This window comes from Oncorhynchus mykiss, chromosome 11, assembly GCF_057628025.1.
Source record: "Oncorhynchus mykiss isolate SJ-2025 chromosome 11, ASM5762802v1, whole genome shotgun sequence".
NCBI lineage: Eukaryota > Metazoa > Chordata > Actinopteri > Salmoniformes > Salmonidae > Oncorhynchus > Oncorhynchus mykiss.
In genome coordinates, this window is record NC_143032.1 from 15697416 (window position 1) to 15720584 (window position 23169).

General features: G+C 44.6%; 1 protein-coding gene across 4 annotated transcripts; it reads right to left on the minus strand.

Moving 5' to 3' along the window:
• Positions 1 to 104: 104 nt before the first annotated feature.
• Positions 105 to 23082, minus strand: wasf3b (WASP family member 3b). 4 transcript variants are annotated; one of them, XM_036934993.2, is made up of 10 exons: positions 22942 to 23082; positions 21247 to 21475; positions 12509 to 12655; positions 5624 to 5758; positions 3632 to 3785; positions 3196 to 3313; positions 2936 to 3117; positions 2456 to 2695; positions 1608 to 1906; positions 105 to 1263 (listed from the first exon to the last, which is right to left on the minus strand). In XM_036934993.2, the coding sequence occupies exons 3-10, from the start codon at positions 12639 to 12641 to the stop codon at positions 1106 to 1108; spliced, it is 1419 nt and encodes a 472-aa protein (XP_036790888.2). In that variant the 5' UTR covers positions 12642 to 12655; positions 21247 to 21475; positions 22942 to 23082; the 3' UTR covers positions 105 to 1105. The 4 variants fall into 4 exon arrangements, with proteins under 4 accessions (XP_036790888.2, XP_021475966.3, XP_090045650.1 ...); XM_021620291.3 differs by having other exon boundaries at positions 21247 to 21479; XM_090189524.1 differs by having other exon boundaries at positions 21247 to 21539; positions 22942 to 23043.
• Between the last annotated feature and the right edge of the window lie 87 nt (positions 23083 to 23169).

The following is a 23169-nucleotide window of genomic DNA, read 5'->3' on the forward strand; positions in this document are numbered from 1 at the left end:
CCCATATAGAACTTTATTAATGAATCGTTGTGATGTACCAAAACGAGAGCGCCTCTGACAGTTCCCTATGAAATGACCCACTGTAATCAAGCAAAACAGAGCAGTGAATTTAACAGATTTTTTTATTGATTAGCATTGGGGATAATGTGTATTCAAGTCAACAAATTGCACATCTGTTTTCACTGTGAAAACTATCAACAGTAAACAGCACAACGTGGAAGCTTTAATTATCACTTAGAAATGGCTATTGAGGAGAAAGTGGTGCTCCATGAATGTTCAGAGAGAACCCGCATTGGCTTAACTCTCAACATATATCTGGTCTACATTGTTAGTACGGTTGATGGAATACAGCCTCACTCTCAGGTGTTGTTCAGAAGAAACAGTTGGGAAATGCTTTAAAAACATTCTCCTTTTTGTTCCTCCTGAACGCTACCCTGACCACCGCAGTCCACTCTGACTTCTCTTCCTCCAGTTGCTATAATCTACACATTAAAAGCTTGTCGCTTCCCAGATTAACTATTAATAAGTGTTTGAGTAAAAACATTAGAAAAGACAAGTAGATTTTCTGTCCAAGGGGAGGTTGCTGTTTCTCCAAGTGACGCCCTTAAGATAGTTACCATACATGAGATAAGTCCCCAACACAAACAGGGCTTTACTAGTGTTATTATGGATAACATATTATACGGAGACACTGTGGTCTCCTGGGGTGTATTCAAGATGCCCAGAGCGTTGCATGAGAATTCTTAAATGTTAATGTAATAGTTTTGAATTGAACGTTGGTTTGCAGTTAGTGTCTGTATAGCAGCTGAACATGACAGTATGCATCTTGAATTCAACCCTAGCGTTCTAGTTGTGAATCCTTCAGCAGCTGATGCAGGAGCCTGATCTCCCAGCAGTGCTACATGTGACCAAGGATCACCCAGCTTATATACTGTACAAACATACCTACGACACGAGGGAGTGTATGAGTCTGTATATGTGAATGTTAGCTTATGGTCATGTGTTCATACACATACCTTTTAGTGGGTCTTAGTTTGTGGATGTGAACGTGCACGTGTATGTGCTTTTCAGCTTTTGAGTGAGAGAGAGTGTGTGTGTGTGTGTGTTAGTCAGACCAGTCGTTCTCCTCCAACTCGGAGTCATCCTCGGAGTCGGAGTACTCAACGGCGATGCGTCTGGACAGGATGGTGGCCACATCGTTCCCTACAGGCTCCCTCTTTGCCTGCTGCTCCTGCTGCTCCTGACCCTTTTTCAACTGGATACCTACAACCAGGGAGAGAGACCGATAGATACACTTCAACTAGATACCTACAGCCAGGGAGAGAGACCGATAGATACACTTCAACTAGATACCTACAGCCAGGGAGAGAGACAGTTGGACACAGTCAGTAAGCCAGTCAGTCAGTCAGAAAAGGCATGGCCCGGGGCACCGGGTGAGCGCAGTTTGCTCATTTTTGGCCATTCCATTGGTCCCAAAGTGAAATATCCACCCACCCGGGGCACCAGGCGATGCAAAATCAGCCCCCAGTCAAGTTAGTCAGACACAGACAGACTGAATACCCCTGTCACAGAGACACACAGGGTTAGATAGAGATGCACACACTTACCCATGCGTATGGCAGCCAGCAGATCACTACGAGCATCATTAACAGGTTGGGCAATGTGGGGCACTGAGGACATCTTGGGAGTGGTAGAGTAGGAGGAGCCTGGAGGAGGGGGCGGAGGTATAGGGGGAGGTGGAGCCACCAGAGACCCAGTGATTGGTGGTGGGGTCGGGGCATAGCCACCGGCTGATCCCACTGGTCCTGGAGGAGGAAGTGGTCCTCCGGGGGGCGTGGCAAAGGCAGATTGTGCTGATGGCATGAGAGGAGTGGGAGGAGGACCGTTTCCATATCCCTCCATCATACTGAAAGAGAGCGGGAGATAAGGTAGAGAGGAAGAGAGGAAGAGAGCGAGACAGAGAAAGAAAGAGAAGAGAGGAGAGAAGGGACAAAGTGAGACCGTGGGCATGAAGCATTATACTGTATCAATCATCATAACCATTTTAGAAATTGAAAGTATCTTGTTTATCTGCCTCTCCACAAAAACATCTCACTTATAGCGATGTCACACTAAACATCCTCTGACAACTGAAGAAGAATGAATAACAGGATGCCATTATTTTCACAGAGTTTATAGGGGAGTCGTGCCAAGACCAAGGCAGTTGAATGTACCAGGGCTGTACTCGGTTTGTATGGGTGACAGTATAACCCTAAAGATTAGTCCCAGAGAGAATTAAGCCTGTTGTTCGTCATCAGATCAGACACAAGACTCAACCAAACCCTAGAGTGACAACAAAAGAGTGCACATGGATTTGTCTGTGTGCACGTTTTAATGTTTATTTGAGTGTGCATTCACACATGTCTGTCTGTCTGCCAGGGTGTTTATGTATGTGTGTGTCTGTGCACTTGCTGACCTGTAGTCCACAGGGGGCAGAGATCCGTTCATGTTCTCAGTGGGTGGAGGAGGGGGTGGAGCATCGTGGGGGCGACCCAGGGTGGCTCCCCTATAGTCCTTGTCCAGAGTGGCATGTCCCTGGGCAGCCAGCTGAGCAGCCAGGAGACTCGGGGGTGGGCCGGAGTATGTGTAGGCGTGACCAGCATGGTTGGTTGAGTTAGGGTAGTGGTGGTGGTCCATGTGATCAGGCCCAAGACCCCTAGGAGAGAGAAAAGGTTACAGCATGGCCAGCAGAGGGCTAAATTCTCCCTGAACAGCAGAGCGAGACTAAACTAGCACAGCACTGGGGAAACACCTTAAGTGGGTAATCATCTATACAGAAAAGTAATTACTCCATACTTCTTTACATTTCATACATTATGTTAGAAATGCAAATGTGTTCATGTGTAAACTTTTCATTGACCTCATCTCATATGCATGTACGTGTGTGATGACTGACCTCATCTCAGGGGACAGTGATCCCTCGGAGGTGGGCCCCTGGTGGAGAGAGTGTGTGTGGCGGTGGTCAGGCCTCAGCTCCTTATCCAGGGCCAACATATTCCACTCCTGGCGACGGTTCCGAGCCTTACGCACCTTCTTCACCTCCCTCTGCAACGTCCCGTCCACACAACGCTTCTGCTCCTGGGAGGAGACACATATTAGTGGAGACGGAGGAGGAAGAGATACAATGAAAGAAAGATAGTTAACTTTAGACTTTACTTTGTTCTTCCTCTTCTCCTTCCTCTTGTCCTCTGTGTCCTGCAGCATTGTTTCTCTCCACAGGTTGAAGAAGTAGGAGGGGTCAGTGTAGAACTTCAGCCCCTCCTTGTGGTCATCCCTACAGGGCAAACACAGCTCAGGGTTTATGGGAAATGAAGTCCACAACATTCCATTTTGAGACTCTGGGTTTATGCCACAGGAGGTTGGTGGCACCTTAATTTGGGATAACGGGCTCATGGTAATGACTGGAACGGAATCAGTGGAATGGTGTTAAATACATCAAACACATGGTTTGAAGGTGTTGATGCCATTCCATTTGCTCTGTTCCGGACATTATTATGACACATCCTCCCCCCAGCAGCCTCCTGTGGTACACACTGCCCTGGGTAGTAGAGAGGTTAGACAGATCATAGAAAGGGAGGGGGAGATAAACCACCTATATTTGGAGAGGATGTTGAGCGGTGGAGGTTTATCACTCAGGTTGTACATCTCCTTGACAGGGATGGGCACGCTCCTCGTGGACACCACCTGCTGGTCCTGGGCGGTACTGCTCTTAAATGCCTTCTTCATGTTAATGTCCTGCAGAGAGACTGAGGACAGAGAGAGAGAGGACAAACAGAGAGAGAAGGACCAAGAGAAAGAGGCGGGAGGGAGAACAAACAGAGAGAGAAGGACAAAGAGAAAGAGTCGGGAGGGAGAACAAACAGAGAGAGAAGGACAAAGAGAAAGAGGGTGAGGGAGATATGGGAGAAAAGAGAGGGGGACAGACAGGGTGGGAGAAAAGTATTCAGACCCCTTCCCGTTTTCCACATTTGTTACATTACAGCTTTACTATAAAATCTTTTTTTTTTAATTCGCATGAATCCACACAATGACAGTGAAAACAGGTTTTTATAAATTTTTGTATTAAACTTTTAAAAACAGAAATACCTTATTTACATTAGTATTCAGACCCTTTGCTATGAGACTTGAAATTAAACTCAGGTGAATCCCGTTTCCATTGATTATCCTACAACTTGATTGGAGTCCACCTGTGGTATATTCAATTGATTGGACATGATTTGGAAAGGCACACACCTGTCTATAGAAGCTCCCACAGTTGACAGTGCATGTCAGAGCAAAAACCAAGCCATGAGGTCGAAGGAATTGTCTGTAGAGCTCCGAGACAGGATTACGTCAAGGCACAGATCTGGGAAAGGGTACCAAAAAACGAAATGCAGCATTGAAGGTCTCCAAGAACACAGTGGCCTCCATCATTCTTCAATGAAAGAAGTTTGGAACCACCAAGACTCTTCCTAGAGCTGTCTGCCCGGCCAAACTGAGCAATCAGGGAAGAAGGGCCTTGGACAGGGAGGTGACCAAGAACCCGATGGTCACTCTGACAGAGCTCCAGAGTTCCTCTGTGGAGATGGGGTTCCTTCTGGAAGGTTCTCCCATCTCTGCATCACTCCACCAATCAGGCATTTATTGTAGAGTGTCAAGACGGAAGCCACTCCTCAGTAAAAGACACATGACAGCCCGCTTGGTGTTTGCCAAGTGTCACCTAAAGGACTCAGACCATGAGAAATAATATTATCTGGTCTGATGAAATCAAGATTGAACTTTTTGGCCTGAATGCAAAGGAGGAAACCTGGCACCAGCCCTACAATGAAGCATGGTGGTGGCAGCATCACGCTGTGGGGATATTTTTCAGTGGCAGTGATTGGGAGACTAGTCAGGATCGATGGAAAGATGAACGGAGCAAAGTACAGAAAGATCCTTGATGAAAACCTGCTCCAGAGTGGTCAAGACCTCAGACTGGGTTGAAGGTTCACCTTCCAACAGGACAACGACCCTAAGTACAGCCAAGACAATGCAGGAGTGGCTTTGGGACAAGTCTCTGAATGACCTTGAGTGGCCCAGCCAGAGCCCGGACTTGAACCCGAGTGATCATTTCTGGAGAGACTTGAAAATAGCTGTGTTGCGACGCTCCCCATCCAACCTGACCGAGCTTGAGAGGATCTGCAGGGAAGAATGGGAGAAAATCCCCAAATACAGGTGTGCCATGCATGTAGCGTCATCCCGAAGAAGACTTAAGGCTGTAATCGCTGCCAAAGGTGCTTCAACAAAGTATTGAGTAAAGGGTCTGAATACTTATGGAAATGTAATATTTCTAAAAACCCGTTTTTGTTTTGTCATTATGGGGTATTGTGTGTAGATTCATGAGGGGGGAAAAAATAATTGAATACATTTTCGAATACGGCTGCAATGTAACAAAATGTGGGAAAAGTCAAGGGGTCTGAACACTTTCCGAATGCACTGTACATCATCAGTTTCAGCACTTTCTCCACACCTGACTTAACTCACTAATGCAAAGGACCTCACATCCCTGTGGCAACCAGTATTGACACCACTTCCTGTTTCTTGTGACCTCTAACCCCTGTCTCACCTTCCTCCACAGTGGAGTCCAGCTGGGTGACCTTGACAGCCAGACGGTCGATGCGGTCCTGCAGGGAGTTGGCTCTCAGGTAGAACGTGTTGGCCTCGTTGAACAGCTCCCCAAAGATGTCCTCCGCATGTTTACCTGCAGTACAAGAGTAGACAGATGGATCGTATGTGGTTAACATGACATTCTGGTGTACTAAATGATGCATACAGTATGCAGCACACTTTGAGGATACTATAGAGCAACTGTTCTGTTTATGACAACAGGACCAAGCAACAACCAGACAACAGGAGATACAGCTATTGTTAAAGACAGCAATGACATTAAAGCATGATTGGTAGGAGAAATCCATTGAGATGGACTTGATGCAAGGGACTATCAAAAGGCACAGGTCTACCATTCTTCTGTTAACAAACTGAACTCACAAATAGACCAGGGCATCACTGTCATGTGAGGTCCTAGAGGAAAAATTCAAACAATCAATCTTTGCAAGAGCACATCTGTTGAGATCAGGCGTCAAAATGTTTAACGCTAACTTGTGTGTCAGAGGCACGCACACACCCATGCACAGGATGACCACTGGACAAATATTTAGAGGAAGAAAAGGAGGTTCAGAATGTTGAGGTCCAATCCCTCTATGGTTCTGACATTCTCTCTCTCTCACACACACACACACCTCCTGTCCCTAGTTCAGGCTCTCCAGGCATTTGTGCCCAGTCATTTACAGTGGGGCAAAAAAGTATTTAGTCAGCCACCAACTGTGCAAGTCCTCCCACTTAAAAAGATGAGAGAGGCCTGTAATTTTCATCATAGGTACACTTCAACTATGACAGACAAAATGAGAAAAGAAAATCCAGAAAATCACATTGTAGGATTTTTAATGAATTTATTTGCAAATTATGGTGGAAAATAAGTATTTGGTCAAAAAAAAGTTTCTCAATACTTTGTTATATACCCTTTATTGGCAATGACAGAGGTCAAACGTTTTCTGTAAGTCTTTACAAAAAGTTTTCACACACTTGTTGCTAGTATTTTGGCCCATTCCTCCATGCAGATCTCCTCTAGAGCAGTGATGTTTTGGGGCTGTTGCTGTGCAACACGGACTTTCAACTCCCTCCAAAGATTTTCTATGGGGTTGAGATCTGGAGACTGGCTAGGCCACTCCAGGACCTTGAAATGCTTCTTACGAAGCCACTCCTTCGTTGCCCGGGCGGTGTGTTTGGGATCATTGTCATGCTGAAAGACCCAGCCACGTTTCATCTTCAATGCCCTTGCTGATGGAAGGAGGTTTTCACTCAAAATCTCACGATACATGGCCCCATTCATTCTTTCCTTTACACGGATCAGTCGTCCTGGTCCCTTTGCAGAAAAACAGCCCCAAAGCATGATGTTTCCACCCCCATGCTTCACAGTAGGTATGGTGTTCTTTGGATGCAACTCAGCATTCTTTGTCCTCCAAACATGCCGAGTTGAGTTTTTACCAAAAAGTTATATTTTGGTTTCATCTGACCATATGACATTCTCCCAATCTTCTTCTGGATCATCCAAATGCTCTCTAGCAAACCTCAGACGGGCCTGGACATGTACTGCCTTAAGCAGGGGGACACGTCTGGCACTGCAGGATTTGAGTCTCTGGCGGCGTAGTGTGTTACTGACGATAGGCTTTGTTACTTTGGTCCCAGCTCTCTGTAGGTCATTCACTAGGTCCCCCCGTGTGGTTCTGGGATTTTTGCACTGTTCTTGTGACCATTTTGACCCCACGGGGTGAGATCTTGCGTGGAGCCCCAGATCGAGGGAGATTATCAGTGGTCTTGTATGTCTTCCATTTCCTAATAATTGCTCCCATAGTTGATTTCTTCAAACCAAGCTGCTTACCTATTGCAGATTCAGTCTTCCCAGCCTGGTGCAGGTCTACAATTTTGTTTCTGGTGTCCTTTGACAGCTCTTTGGTCTTGGCCATAGTGGAGTTTGGAGTGTGACTGAGGTTGTGGACAGGTGTCTTTTATACTGATAACAAGTTCAAACAGGTGCCATTAATACAGGTAACGAGTGGAGGACAGAGGAGCCTCTTAAAGAAGTTACAGGTCTGTGAGAGCCAGAAATTTTGCTTGTTTGTAGGTGACCAAATACTTATTTTCCACCATAATTTGCAAATAAATTCATTTTCTGGATTTTTTTTCCTCATTTTGTCTGTCATAGTTGAAGTGTACCTATGATGAAAATTGCATGCCTCTCTCATCTTTTTAAGTGGGAGAACTTGCACAATTGGTGGCTGACTAAATACTTTTTTGCCCCACTGTATACAAGAGATATGGATAATGACAAGATGCTTATGATCCTAATATGGGATCTTAGGATCTTAACATGTAGGATCTTAATATGGGATCTTAGGATCTTAATATGGGATCTTAGGATCTTAATATGTAGGATCTTAATATGAGATCTTAGGATCTTAATATGTAGGATCTTAATATGGGATCTTAGGATCTTAATATGTAGGATCTTAATATGGGATCTTAGGATCTTAATATGTAGGATCTTAATATGGGATCTTAGGATCTTAATATGTAGGCTCTTAATATGAGATCTTTAGGATCTTAATATGTAGGATCTTAATATGGGATCTTAGGATCTTAATATGTAGGATCTTAATATGAGATCTTAGGATCTTAATATGAGATCTTAGGATCTTAATATGTAGGATCTTAATATGAGATCTTTAGGATCTTAATATGTAGGATCTTAATATGTAGGATCTTAATATGTAGGATCTTAATATGAGATCTTAGGATCTTAATATGAGATCTTAGGATCTTAATATGTAGGATCTTAATATGAGATCTTAGGATCTTAATATGGGATCTTGGGATCGTAATATGTGGGATCTTAATATGTAGGATCTTAATATGAGATCTTAGGATCTTAATATGTAGGATCTTAATATGAGATCTTAGGATCGTAATATGTAGGATCGTAATATGCAGGATCTTAATATGAGATCTTAGGATCGTAATATGTAGGATCTTAATATGTAGGATCTTAATGAGATCTTAGGATCGTAATATGTAGGATCTTAATATGCAGGATCTTAAAATGATCACCCTGTTGCAGGAGAACTTTCCTGCAATGCAAGAATTGTAAAACTTGTAGTGTATTTGAGGTTTAAAAAAGGCCTCTGAAGTTCGCCATTTCCACTTTGAAATTTCAGACTTGATTTTCCCTGATGAGAAATGTATTAACCCCTACAAAAATGTCCATGAATTATAATCCATATAATACTTCACATTTCCTGTTCCTGCAGGTTTATTTTCCTGCTGTAGAAAAATGGCTCAAATGAAGATCCTCCATCTGTATGTCTCCGCCCTAACAATGGGATTAGTTGTCCACAGAGCGGAACAGCGGGTTGTCAATCTCCTGCCTAGTCCTTTTTGGATTGGTGGATAAATCTCGTTATATAGAAATTGAAGAAAAAGGAATAATCTATGAGGGGTGTTGATGTCAACTGCCTGTGTTCAATGGAGTGTGAGATGCTATGCTAGCCTCATGATTATGCATATACCGTCTCAAATTTCAACATAAATATATATAAAACCGATATAAAGTGCTCTTTCTCTTTCTCAAAGTTGCCGGGATGTCACGTGCGTCACACTTATCAGTACATTGGTAATGCTTAGGTTGTTACCAATCTTCTATTAGATCAAAATCAGCCTCACGTATCAAAATAGCAATTCATGGTTATCTTGACTAAAAATTCAACCCTCTCATTGTCCCCCATAAAGAAACTCTTCACTTGCTTAATAATGAATGATCTGCTTAACATGGACAGATTTGGGCAGGGATAGGGCTCTAGCTTAGACTCCCTCTTTGTTTATATTTAACCCACACAGCTGCTGCTGAAAGGCCCACTCCCACCAGAGGAACAATCACAATGGCAGAGATGTTTATTGGATGAGTCTTGTCCTGGAGGCAGAACTGAGCGATTTTCGCTAGATGGGACAGCTGCTATGTCAAAATTGGCTAAATTGTAAAAATTCATGAAAAAAATATTGCCTTTTGGTCTTCATTTATTTTTTAATTTAACTAGGCAAGTCAGTTAAGAACAAATTCTTATTTACAATGACGGCCAAACCCGGACGACGCTGGGCCAATGGAAAAATCTTGTTATATACTGGGGCGGCAGGTAGCCTAGTGGTTAGAGCGTTGGACTAGTAACCGAGCTGACAAGCTGACAAGGTAAAAATCTGTCATTGAAAATAAGAATGTGTTCTTAACTGACAGAAAATTGTGCGCTGCCCTATGGGACTCCCAATGCCGGCCAGATATGATACAGTCTGGATTCGAACCAGGGTCTGTAGTGACGCCTCTTGCACTGTGATGCTGCGCCACTAATTAGGTTAATGTGATTTTATGACTTTGTGGCTGTGCCAGCTAGTTATCACTCTGCTTAGCTGTACATGAGTCATCCCAAAAAATGCTAAACTGCAATGACAGAGAAAGAGTTAGTGAGAGAGAAAGAGAGAGGATACCTGACCACTGTGACTGACCCAAACTTAAGGAAAGCAGCACTATGTACAGACTCAGTAAGCACAGCCTTGCTATTGAGAAAGGCCACTTTCTGAGTTTCACTTCCTAACCTTCTGCCAAATGTTAGAGATACAGATTTCCATCAGATTACACAAACTCCCATATCTATTGGGTGAAATACCAGTGTGCCATCAAAGCAGCAATATTTGTGATCTGTTGCCACAAGAAAAGGGCAACCAGAGAAGAACAAACACCATTGTAAATACAACCCATATTTATGTTTATATATTTTCCCTTTTGTACTATTTGCACATAATATGCCATTTGAAATGTCTTTATTATTTTGGGACTTTTGTGCGTGTAATGTTCACTGTAACATGTTTTATTGTTTGTTTATTATCTATTTCCCTTGCTTTGGCAATGTAAACATATGTTTCCCATGCCAATAAAGCCCTTAAATGAAATGGAATTAAAATTGAGAGAGAGGGGGGAGGGAGGAAAACAGAGCATGAGCAAGACGAATGAAGCAATAAAGGAGAGTTGAGAGCGAGAGAGCCAGAGGGTGGTTGGATACTGGGTATAAGATAGGAAAGTACATCTCTAAATATTTCACAGGACATTATATGGGTCCTGTCATGGGGGTAGCAGGGTTATTCAGGCAATAACCCCTTAAGTCATAGTAACTCTGTTTAATGCTGTTGTATTACAGCACACACCAGTGGTGTGTGTTAAAGGGTGCCAAGTGAAGCCAGTCTCCCCCCCCCCCCAAAATTGACAAAAATAAGTAAATAATAAGAAAGTATATTTAATCTCTGTGTTTTCATAATTTTCAGAGAAAGCATCCAAACGAGCAAAACAGCGCCCCTCTGTCTCTGTATGTGTAGACCATCTATCTGATTCCGTCTGGTCATAAAGAGTATGACATTGTTGCTGCTCATAGCATTGAATGAAAAGGAAGCCAGCGAGCCTTTGGCGTCCCTTGATAAAAAAAATAAACAAGATAACAGCCAATCAGCGTTGAGCTAAACAGTGAATGGTCCTTTCGGACCAAAAACAAAACAACAACAAAAGTGTCAAGGGATTTGGTTTCACTCCTATCACAGAGAAATATGTCTGACAGAAACAACCTGAATTGTTGCATCTCGTTGTATTGTTGTCCTCGTGACTAGCTAGCTAAAATTGCCCCTTTCCTAAATTAGCCATGGATGAAGACAGGGATTTGGACTTGTGGTTTTACTTAATTCTCTGTACTGGCTAATGATTATAACGGGGATTCTGATCCAAACAAAAAAATGCATTGTGCCCCTGGTCTGAGAGGATGGAAGTTCCAGATGTAGAAGGCTAATGTCAACTAGCTATCGTTGCCCATGAAAGGAAGCTAGGCTAGCGTCCAAGCATTTTAGCCAGGTAGCCTATGACAACAAATAGCGTACAGTCATAGACCGTTACATCAACATGAAAGAGAGGAGGATTAGATCTCTCTACAAGTAGGGAGTCAACATGTTTTTCTACTTGCACGAACACACACACACAAAACTCAGAAACCATGGACAGCCACATATTTAGGTTACATTGATTGGACGAAATAATTTTTGGCATCTTTTAGCTGCATCACTGTATTAAACTAAGCAGAGGTGCTTTGATGATGTTGAAATTAAAATGGTGCAGGACTAGTGGAGGCAGCTCCTGTTTAACTTTGTGACTGGCAGTAACTCTCAGTGGTTCTAAATCAATAGTTGTTTAGTGGTCTGAAAATATTGGGAACATGAACTTTCTTGACCACGCTGTAGGCCATGTACTGTAACTGTTTGTCACATGCAGTATGCTTTGTGGACTCCACCGGACAGAGGTTGTCCCCGGTTTTGGGATGAAACAAAGGTGTGGTTGAATTTATTCTGCCTCTGTCTTCTTATTGCCTCGGCCTTAGAGCTATATATCACAGGGGAAAGGCATATGAACTAACAGGTTATAGACAAAACAACGCAATTTCCACAACACATGGGTTGTAAAATGTTAGTTCTTCTTCCCCTGGCTTGGCTTCCCAAGTGATTTTACTGTTTGATCCTGATTCACTGAACACTGACGAATCAATCGCTTCTTAGACATCACTATATTATCAGGTCTTCTCAAAATGTGTAACAGCACTGCAGCATGGTGAATATGAGATGAGAGGTTATTTAAGAGAGAATTTAATAGTATAATATGATGAGCATAAGCATGATATTCATAGGTGGCACACCTATATGTGGGGAATAGTACAATGACAGTGTGTTATTTCATTGTTGTCACCACGGTAGAAAGCACATGTAGTTCTACGTAGCCTGTGGTTAGTGCTCTCTGCTCGGTGTGTTCTGCGTGTCTTACTCAGGCTGCTGAGCTGGCGGATGATAGAGGAGAGGGTGTTGTTCATCACACAGTCCAGCTCACTGCCGACGCCGTCTGGTAACGCCCCCCGGCACAGGTGGCGCGGGTCAATGTTCCTCTTCACCAGAGGCATGGTGACACCTCACACTGTTACACAGGAAGCACACAATACATATGATATGACACACACTGTAATGGATGTATTTACAGACACGGTTTCCTACATTTTGTAAGTTATAACTACTGTAAGTATTTATAAGCACACACTCAATGCAGGGAGACACTGATACACACTAACAAACACACACACACACACACACACACACAGTCAATGGGCCAGACGTATAAGCACACACTAACAAACACACAATAGTATTTTTGGAAACAGGGTAAGTGAGGCTGGGCATACAATGATGACCTATCCAGACGAGACCAAGTGGCAGTGCAGTAGTAGTAGACAGCAGAGTGATTAAGGTATTGGGAAAATGAGCTACAGTCAAATCAATTGTTATTTGTCACATGCGCAGAATACAACAGGTATTACAGTGAAATGCTTACTTACAAGCCCTTAACCAACAATGCAGTTAAGAAATACAAAAAAAAAATGAAAGAGATAAGAATAACAAATAATTAAAGAGCAACAGTAAATAACAATAGCGGGGCTTTATACAGGGGGTACCGTTACAGAGTCAATGTGTGAGGGGCACCGGTGTCAAGGTAATATGAACCCGAAGGTAGAGTTATTAAAGTGACTATGCATAGCAAATAACAGAGTAGCAGCATCGTAGAAGAGGGGGGTTGCAACAACCTGAATTCTTGCATCTCATTGTGTTGTTGTCCTCAGGTGACTAGCTAGCTAAAATTGTCCCTTTCCTAAATTAACCATGGATGAAGACAGGGATATGGACTTGTGGTTTTACTAAATTCTCCGTACTGGCCAATGATTATAACGGAGATTCTGATCCCCCCCAAAAAATGCATTGTGCCCCTGGTCTGAAAGGATTGAAGTTCCAGATGTAGAAGGCTAATGTCAACTAGCTAACGTTGCCCAATATTGGGGCTATATACAGGGGGTACCGGTACAGTGTCAATGTACGGTTGCACCGGTGTCAAGGTAATATGTACATGTAGGTAGAGATATTAAAATTATTATGCATAGAAAATAGCAGAGAGTAGCAGCAGTGTAGAAGAGGGGGTGGAGGGGGGGCAATGCAAATAGTCTGGGTAGGCATTTGATTAGATGTTCAGGAGTCTTATGGCTTGGGGGTAGAAGCTGTTTAGAAGCCTCTTGGACCTAGACTTGGCACTCCGATACCTCTTGCCGTGCGATAGCAGAGAGAACAGTCTATGACTAGGGTGGCTGGAGTCCGACAATTTTTAGGGCCTTCCTCTGACATTGCCTGGTATAGAAGTCCTGGATGGCAGGAAGCTTGGCCCCGGTGATGTACTGGGCCGAACGCGCTACCCTCTGTAGTGCCTTGAGGTCAGAGGCCGAGCAGTTGCCATAACAGGCAGTGATGCAATCCGTCAGGATGCTCTCGATGGAATAGGTTTTGTCATGCCCTCTTTACGACTGTCTTGGTGTGCTTGGACCATGCTAGTTTGTTGGTGATGTGGACGTCGATGAGAATGGGGCGTGCTCGGTCCTCCTTTTCCTGTAGTCCACGATCAGCTCCTTTGTCTTGCTCACGTTGAGAGAGAGGATGTTGTCCTTGTACCACATGGTCAGGCCTCTGACCTCCCTATAGGCTGTCTCATTGTTGTCGGTGATCCGGCTGTTGTGTCATCAGCAAACATAATGATGGTGTTGGAGTTGTGCCTGGCTGTGCAGTCATGAGTGAACAGGGAGTACAGGAGGGGTCTGAGCACGCACTCCTGAGGGTCCCCAATGTTGAGGATCAGCGTGGCAGATGTGTTGTTACCTACCCTTACCACCTGGGGGCGGCCCGTCAGAAAGTCCAGGATCCAGTTGCAGAGGGAGATGTTTAGTCCCAGGGTCATTAGCTTAGTGATGAGTTTTGAGGGCACTATGGTGTTGAATGCTGAGCTGTAGTCAATGAATAGCATTCTCACATAGGTGTTCCTTTTGTCCAGGTGGGAAAGGGCAGTGTGGAGTGCAATAGAGATTACATCATCTGTGGATCTGTTGGGGCGGTATGCAAATTGGAGTGGGTCTGGGGCCTTTCAAAGCACTTCATGGCTACAGACGTGAGTGCTATGGGTCAGTAGTCATTTAGGCAGGTCACCTTAGTGTTCTTGGGCACAGGGACTATGGTGGTCTGCTTGAAACATGTTGGTATTACAAACTCAGTCAGGGACAGGTTGAAAATGTCAGTGAAGACACTTCCCAGTTGGTCAGCGCATGCTCGGAGTACACGTCCTGGTAATCCGTCTGGCCCTGCAGCCTTATGAATGTGTGTGGAGTATAGGTGGTCTAGAGTTTCATCCCCTCTGGTTGCACATTTAACACGCTGATTGAAATTAGGTAAAAACCGATTTAAGTTTCCATGCATTAAACTCCCCGGCCACAAGGAGCGCCGCCTCTGGATGAGCGTTTTCCTGTTTGCTTTTGGCGGTATACAGCTCATTGAGTGTGGTTTTAGCGCCAACGTCGATCTGTGGTGGGATGTAGACCGCTATGAAAAATACAGATGAAACCTCTCGGTAGATAGTGTGGTCTACAGCTTATCATGAGATACTACACCTCAGGCAAGCAAAACCTTGACAATTCCTTAGATATTGTGCACCAGCTGTTGTTTAAAAATATGCATAGGCCCCACCCTGTGTCTTACCAGAGGCTGCCGTTCTATCCTGCCGCTAGAGTGTATAACCCGCCAGCTGTATGTTATTAATGATGTTCAGCACGACTCGGTAAAACATAAGATATTGAAGTTTTTAATGTCCCGTTGGTAGGATATACGTGCTTTCAGTTTGTCCCATTTATTTTCCAGCGATTACAAATTAGCTAACAGTACGGATGGCAAACGCAGATTAGCCACTCGTCGCCTGATCCTCACAAGGCACCCCGATCTCTTTCCACGAAATCTCAGTTTCTTTCTCCAGCGAATGACGGGGATGAGGGCCTGTTCGGGTGTTCGGAGTAAATCCTTCCAGTCTGACTCATTAAAGAAAAATTGCTAGTCTAATTCGAGGTGAATAATCACTGTTCTGATGTCCAGAAGCTCTTTTCGGTAATAAGAGACAGCAGGAACATTATGTACAAAATAAGTTACAAACAATGCGAAAAAACAAACAAAATGGGACGGTTGGTTAAGAGCCAATAAAACGGCAGACATCCTCTCCGGCGCCGTCCAGCCTCACCACCGCCCAGTCTCACCACCGCCCAGTCTCACCACCGCCCAGTCTCACCACCGCCCAGTCTCACCACCGCCCAGTCTTACCACTTCCCAGCCTCACCACCGCCCAGCTTTGCTTCCCAGCCTCACCACTTCCCAGTCTCACCACTTCCCAGTCTCACCACTTCCCAGTCTCACCACTTCCCAGTCTCACCACTTCCCAGTCTCACCACTTCCCAGTCTCACCACTTCCCAATCTCACCACTTCCCAATCTCACCACTTCCCAATCTCACCACTTCCCAATCTCACCACTTCCCAATCTCACCACCGCCCAGCTTTGCTTCCCAGCCTCACCACCGCCCAGCTTTGCTTCCCAGCCTCACCACTGCCCAGGTTTAGGGTCAACAGTTCAGACACAAATATACACAGAGGATGCCAAACGTTAGGAACAGCTTCATAATATTGAGTTTGCCCTCAAAACAGCCTCAATTTGTCAGTGCATGGACTCTACAAGGTGTCAATAGCGTTCCACAGGGATGCGGTTCCATGTTGACTCCAATGCTTCCCATAATTGTGTGAACTTAGCTGGATGTCCTTTTTGTGGTGGACCATTCTGTATACACAGGAAAAGGTTGAGCATGAAAAACTCAGGAGTGTTGCAGTTCTTGACACAAACCGAAGGACCTGGCACCCACTACCAAAGGTACTTAAATCTTTTGTCTTACCCATTCACCCTCTGAATTTGATTTAACTAGGCAAGTCAATTAAGAACAAATTCCTTATTTATAATGACGGCCTACCCCTGCCAAACCTGGACGACGCTGGGCCAATTGTGCACCGCCCTATTGGACTCCTAATCACGGACAAATGTGATGCAGCCTGGATTCGATCCTCTTGGACTGAGATGCAGTGCCTTAGACCACTGCGCAGCACGTGAATGGAGCACATACACAATCCATGTCTGAATTGACTCGAGGCATAAAAATCACTCTTAAATGTTACAGGTGACGTCAGGTGACGTCATTAGGAGAACATAGCTTTCACCTGGTCAGTCTGTCATGGAAACAGCAGGTGTTCCTAATGTTTTGTATACACACACATTCACTTGACATTTCAGACCAACACCCACACACACACTGTCCAATGCAATTGGGGTCTAAGCTGATCCTGTTTCTAAGGCAGATTTTACAGCAGATGAAAGAGGGAACCCAGAGAACATCTGAGTGGCCATTCCTGCTTCCTGTTTTAGCGATCTCCGCATCTCTACTTCCTGTTCCCCCCAGAGTCACATCTTTACGTCCTGTTCCTCCCAGTGTCACATAACATTGAGGACTATACCACAACAGTCACGGGCTTCATCAATAAGGGCATAGACGATGTCGTCCCCACAGTGATTATAAGGACGTATCTAGCTAAAAAAGCTCAAGCTACTGCTGACAATGAACGTACATGGATGCATACAAGAAATCCCACTATGACCTCTAAAGAAACATCAAACAAGCAAAAGGACAATATAGGAGGAAGGTGGAATCCTATGACACCGGCTACGATGCTCGTTGTATGTGGCAGGGCTTGCAGACGATACCAGATTACAAAGGGAAACCCAACCATGCAGAACTCCCAAACAAGCTAAATGCATTTTATGCTCGCTTCAAGGAATATAGCACTTTGCCTTGTGTGAAAGCCCGTTTTTCAGGATGACTGTGATCTCGCTCTCCGTGGCCGATTTGAGCAAAGCGTTTAAACAAGTTAACAATCACAAAGCCAGACAGAATACCAGGGCGCGCTCTCAAAGCATGCACAGACCAGCTGGCAGGTGTCTTCAGACATTTACAATCTCTCCTTGTCCCAGTCTGTAATCCCAAAATGTTTCAAGATGATCAGCATTGTCCCTGTTCCCAAGACCTCCAAAGTAACTTGCCTAAATGACTACCGTAGCACTCACAACTGTAATTATGAAGTGCTTTGAAAGGCAGGTCATAACACACATCAACACCATCATCTAGACATCCTAGATCCACTCCAATTCGCATACCGTCCCGACAGATCCACAGATGACGCAATCTCAGTTGCACTTCATACTGCCCTCTCCCACCTGGACACAAGAGGAAAAAACTGTGAGAATGGTGTTCATAGACTACAGCTCAGCGTTCAACACCATAAACCCCTCCAAACTCATCACCAAACTAGAGACCCAGGGATTGAACCCCTCCCTCTGGTACTGGATCCTTGGACACCCTGACGGGCCGACCCCAGGTGGTGAGGGTAGGCAACAACACCTCCGCCACACAGAGCCTCAACACAGGGGCCCCTCTGGGATGTGTGCTTAGTCCTCTCCTGTACTCCCTGGTCACCCACAACTACATGGCCGCGCATGATTCCAACACTATCATCAAGTTTGCTTACGACACAACGATGGAAGGCCTGATCACCGCCAGCAATGGGTCAACCTACAGGGAGGTCAGAGACTTAGCACTGTGGTGCGAGGACAACCATTTCTCCCTCAATGTCAGTAAGACCAAAGACTTGACCGTGGACTATAGAGGAAAGAGGGGAGAGCATGTCCCCATCCACATCCACAGGGCTGTTATGGAGCGGGTTGAGAGATTCAAGTTCATTGGCATCCACATCACTAACAACTTAACATGGTCCACATAACACCCGCACAGTCGTGAAGAGGACACGTCTCTTCCCCCTCAGGAGACTAAAAAGATTTGGCATGTACCCTCAGATCCTCAAAAATGTATACAGCTGCACCATCGAGAGCATCTTGGATGGCTGCCTCACCGCTTGGTATTGGAACTACACCGCCCCTTAACTGCAAAGCGCTACAGACGGTGGTGCAAACAGCCCAGTACACCCCTGGGGCCGGGCTCCCTGCCATCCAGGACCACATTGTCAAGCGGGTCAGAGGAAGGCCCGAAAAATTGGCAAAGACTCCAGCCACCCAAGTCATAGAGTGTTCACTCTGCTACTGTCCAGCAAACGGTACCGGAGCTCTCGGACCAACAGGCTCCGAGACAGATTCTACCCCCAAGGCATAAGACTGCTAAACAGCCAGACTGCTAAATAATGAATTAATGGTACCCAAACTATCTGCACGGACTCCTCGCACACTCACTAGACTATATACAGTTGAAGTCAGAAGTTTACATACACCTTAGCCAAATACATTTGAACTCCATTTTTCACAATTCCTGATATTAAATCCTAGTAAAAATTGCCTGTCAGTTTGGATCACCACTTTTTTTTAAGAATGTGAAATGTCAGAATAATAGTAGAGAGAACTATTTATTTAAGCTTTTGTTTCTTTCATCACATTCCCTGTGGGTCAGAAGTGTACATACACTCAATTTATATTTGGTAGCATTGCCTTTAAATTGCTTAACTTGGGTCAAACTTTTCAGGTAGCCTTCCACAAGCTTCCCACAATAAGTTGGGTGAATTTTGGCCCATTCCTCCTGACAGAGCTGGTGTAACGGAGTCAGGTTTGTAGCCCTCCTTGCTCACACACACTTTTTCAGTTCAGCCCACAAATGTTCTATAGGATTGAGGTCAGAGCTTAGTGATGGCCACTCCAATACCTTGACTTTGTTGTCCTTAAGCCATAACTTTGGAAGTATGCTTGGGGTCATTATCCATTTGGAAGATCCAATTGCGACCAAGCTTTAGCTTCTTGACTAATGTCTTGAGATGTTGCTTCAATATATCCACATACAGTGCCTTGCGAAAGTATTCGGCCCCCTTGAACTTTGCAACCTTTTGCCGCAATTCAGGCTTCAAACATATAAAGATATAAAACTGTATTTTTTTGTGAAGAATCAACAACAAGTGGCACACAATCATGAAGTGGAACGACATTTATTGGATATTTGTTAAAAAAGTTTGAAATATCCAATATCCAATGTCCCACTTGTTGTTGATTCTTCACAGAAAAATACAGTTTTATATCTTTATGTTTGAAGCCTGAAATGTGGCAAAAGGTCGCAAAGTTCAAGGGGGCCGAATACTTTCGCAAGGCACTGTAATTATCCTCCTTCATGAAGCCATCTATTTTGTGAAGTGCACCAGTCCCTCCTGCAGCAAAGCACCCCCACAACACAATGCTGCCACTCCCATGCTTCAAGGTTGTGATGGTGTTCTTCGGCTTGCAAGACTCCCCCTTTTCCTCCAAACATAACGACGGTCATTATGGCCAAACAGTTCTATTTTTGTTTCATCAGACCAGAGGACATTTCTTCAAAAAGTACAATCTTTGTCCCCATATGCAGTCTGGTACTGGTACTTCCTGTATATAGCTCCACATTGATCTGGTACTCCCTGTATATAGCAGCACATTGATCTGGTACTGGTCCTCCCTGTATATAGCTCCACATTGATCTGGTACTCCCTGTATATAGCAGCACATTGATCTGGTACTGGTCCTCCCTGTATATAGCTCCATTCTTATGTATTTTATTCCTCGTGTCAGTTACTATATTCTTTTTTATTTTTAAACTCTGCATCGTTGGAAAGGTTCGTAAGCAAGCATTTAACTGTAAAGTCTACACTAGTTGTATTTGGCTTAATGTGATACATAAAATTGGATTTGTGTGCACGAAACAAAATGCATAATGCCGCACACCCAAAAGCAAAGATGACCCCTCAGCCATTCTCTTTAATTCAGATCTAGTAGGCTATGCCATGTATGTCATTGATGAATAGATAGCATCATAATAGCTCGGAGGTGTTGACAGAGAAAAGAGAAATTGTCTGACAACCAAAAAACAACCACCCTACAAGGCTATGGGTAGGGTCCTCAGCTGGCATCGGTCCAATACCCCCCGCCAAGCTTTGCCTGCAGCCACATACCAATATGGGACAACAAAGAATAAATTACATCATCGTCTGCTGCCACAAAGCACACTGAAAACAGCCAATTAGCACCATGGTTTGCGTATTCAACCAGATGATGAACCAGGCCCACATTATCATATAAAGACACTAGTGTGTGAAATGTGTTGGTCTGCTCTGCTTTGTAAGCCTCAAATGAGGAAGTTCTGCAGAGCCATGCGTTTGTTTTGTCTGGTGTGAGAATGGTCCCAACAACAAGGCGACATCATTAGAGGTAGGGGAGTGGGCTAATGAAGGGAATGGGGAGAGAAAGGGATGGAACGTGTGTGTGTGCATCTAGAGAGTGAGTGAGGGGTGGGGGAGGGGCAAGCAGGGACCTCAGGGAAGCCACTCTGAAAGGTTCCAGGGACAATGGAGCTCCGTTCACACGGCAACAGCAAAGTGCTCCCATTGCATGCCTCCCCTCCCCCTCCCCTCCTTTAACATCCCCTGAAAAGAGGACACTCCACTCAGAAAGGAAGAGCGGTGAGAAAGAGTGAGAGGGGGAAGAGAGAGACATGGAAAAACAGTAAATAGAGAAAGTGGGAGAGAGCGAGGGATGGGAATACCTAGTCAGTTGCACAACAATGCATTCAACTGAAATGTGTCTTCTGCATTTAACCCAACCCCTCTGAATCAGAGGTGTGGGGGGCTGCCTTAATCAATGTCCACGGCACCCCGAGAGCAGTTGTTGTTGAGGGTTGCTGGAGGGCAGAGGCAGATTTTTCCACCTTGCCGGATCTGGGATTCAAACCAGCGACCTTTTCGATTACCGGCCCAACACTCTTAACCGGTAGGCTACCTGCCGAAAGTTAGGGAGGTGGGGAGAGAGTGAGGGGGGAGAGAAAGGTGAAAAAAGAAACTGCAGGAAGTCAATGAGTAGTCCTAATACAAACACCCAGGACTATCTCTGCCATGCACATACACACATAAAACCACAGGTAACCTCTTAGCTATACCATTAGCTTCTCAGATGTACCATTAGCCATCTCCAGAGCTCAGAGAGCTGAGGGCCTTTGAACTTCACTAGAGAGACATCCTGACTGCTGCCACCAGGACGATGTGCTTCCTGTCTCCCTAAAGACCCTCCACACAGACACATTTTACTATGGACACCGAAATTCTATTAAGGTCGGAGCAGGGAAACATTATAAATGTATGAGTCAGGTAGAGCCTCTTGCTTTGAGGGAGGCTGGAGAGCTTGTGGTGAGGTCATAAATATTGCAAGATATGTTACACATTGCCCTAAAAAATGACTTAACTCCTACTCCGACATGGCTGGATCTTCATTTTGTCGACAATATAGAATATGGCTATTCTCCCTAATAGCCTATATCTTTGTGAATAAAAACTGTCTGTTGTTAATTATAAACTTGGTGGTTTGAGCCCTGAATTCTGATTGGCTGATAGCCATGGTATATCACCACATTTAGCAGGGGTATGACAAAACGTTTAGTTTTACTGCTCCAATTAAATTGGTAACCGGTTTATATTAGCAAAAATAGTCCTCAGGGTTTTGTGATATATAGCCAATATACCACGGCTAAGGCTGTACTAAGGCACTCCGCGTTGCGTCTTAAGTAAGAACAGCCCTTAGCCGTGGCATATTGTCCATATACCACATCTTCGGGCCTTATTGCTTAATTATCGCAAGTAACCCTTATAACTGACGTGTCACTGCCTAAATTCATAGAATAATGTTGTCTAATTCACACTGTGGGCTAGTTAATCTCTCTTGCTTTCAGTAAAGTGTGAGTGAGCAACAAAAGCAGCCGTCTGTGTGCTGGCTGCAGCCAATGCACACAACATGCACAGAGAACTGATGGCAAGCACGATCAATCAAAGTTCCGCACCGTCGCTTCCCGTTACCGAGTCTATTTTCCTTCCGCCACAGATTGTTACAATATTTTATAGCCGGACACTTTCTAAATCAAATGCCGTTTGTACGTTTTAGTGAACAATAATCAAGCGGTTCGGAGCAAGGCGGTTGCCAAATGGAGTGTGCAGTCATGGTCAAGAGTTGAATTGAAAGAATCGGGCCTTGGACACAGAACCCCCTTGTGCTTAATCATTATCTTCTACTGGGGTCCACTAGTGGTGGCCGGCCGCTACGTCCAGTCAGTGGTCGACTTTGTAGTTTGGCTATTTGGATTAACGCAATTCAACATATAAAAAAAAATACTCAATTAAGGCCAAATAAACAGTTTGGTGAGTAATATTCCGATTCGTATCATGACATATAAAAGCATAGTAAAAACCCTCACCGGCAGTCAGAAATGTAATAGATTTAAGTCCGTCCGCATGTCCCGTTAGATACTCCTGCTGATCGCGTTGCCATCCTGTGTCCCTGGCGGTCTGGCCACTCCAAACAATCCACCGCGGGGGCGGGACCCGCCAGCAGCCTCGGCCTATCAGCATTCAGCAACCGGGTTTTAATGATTAGTGGGTGTTCCCAATGTCCAATAGTAGCCCTTGAAAACGTATGAGTGACA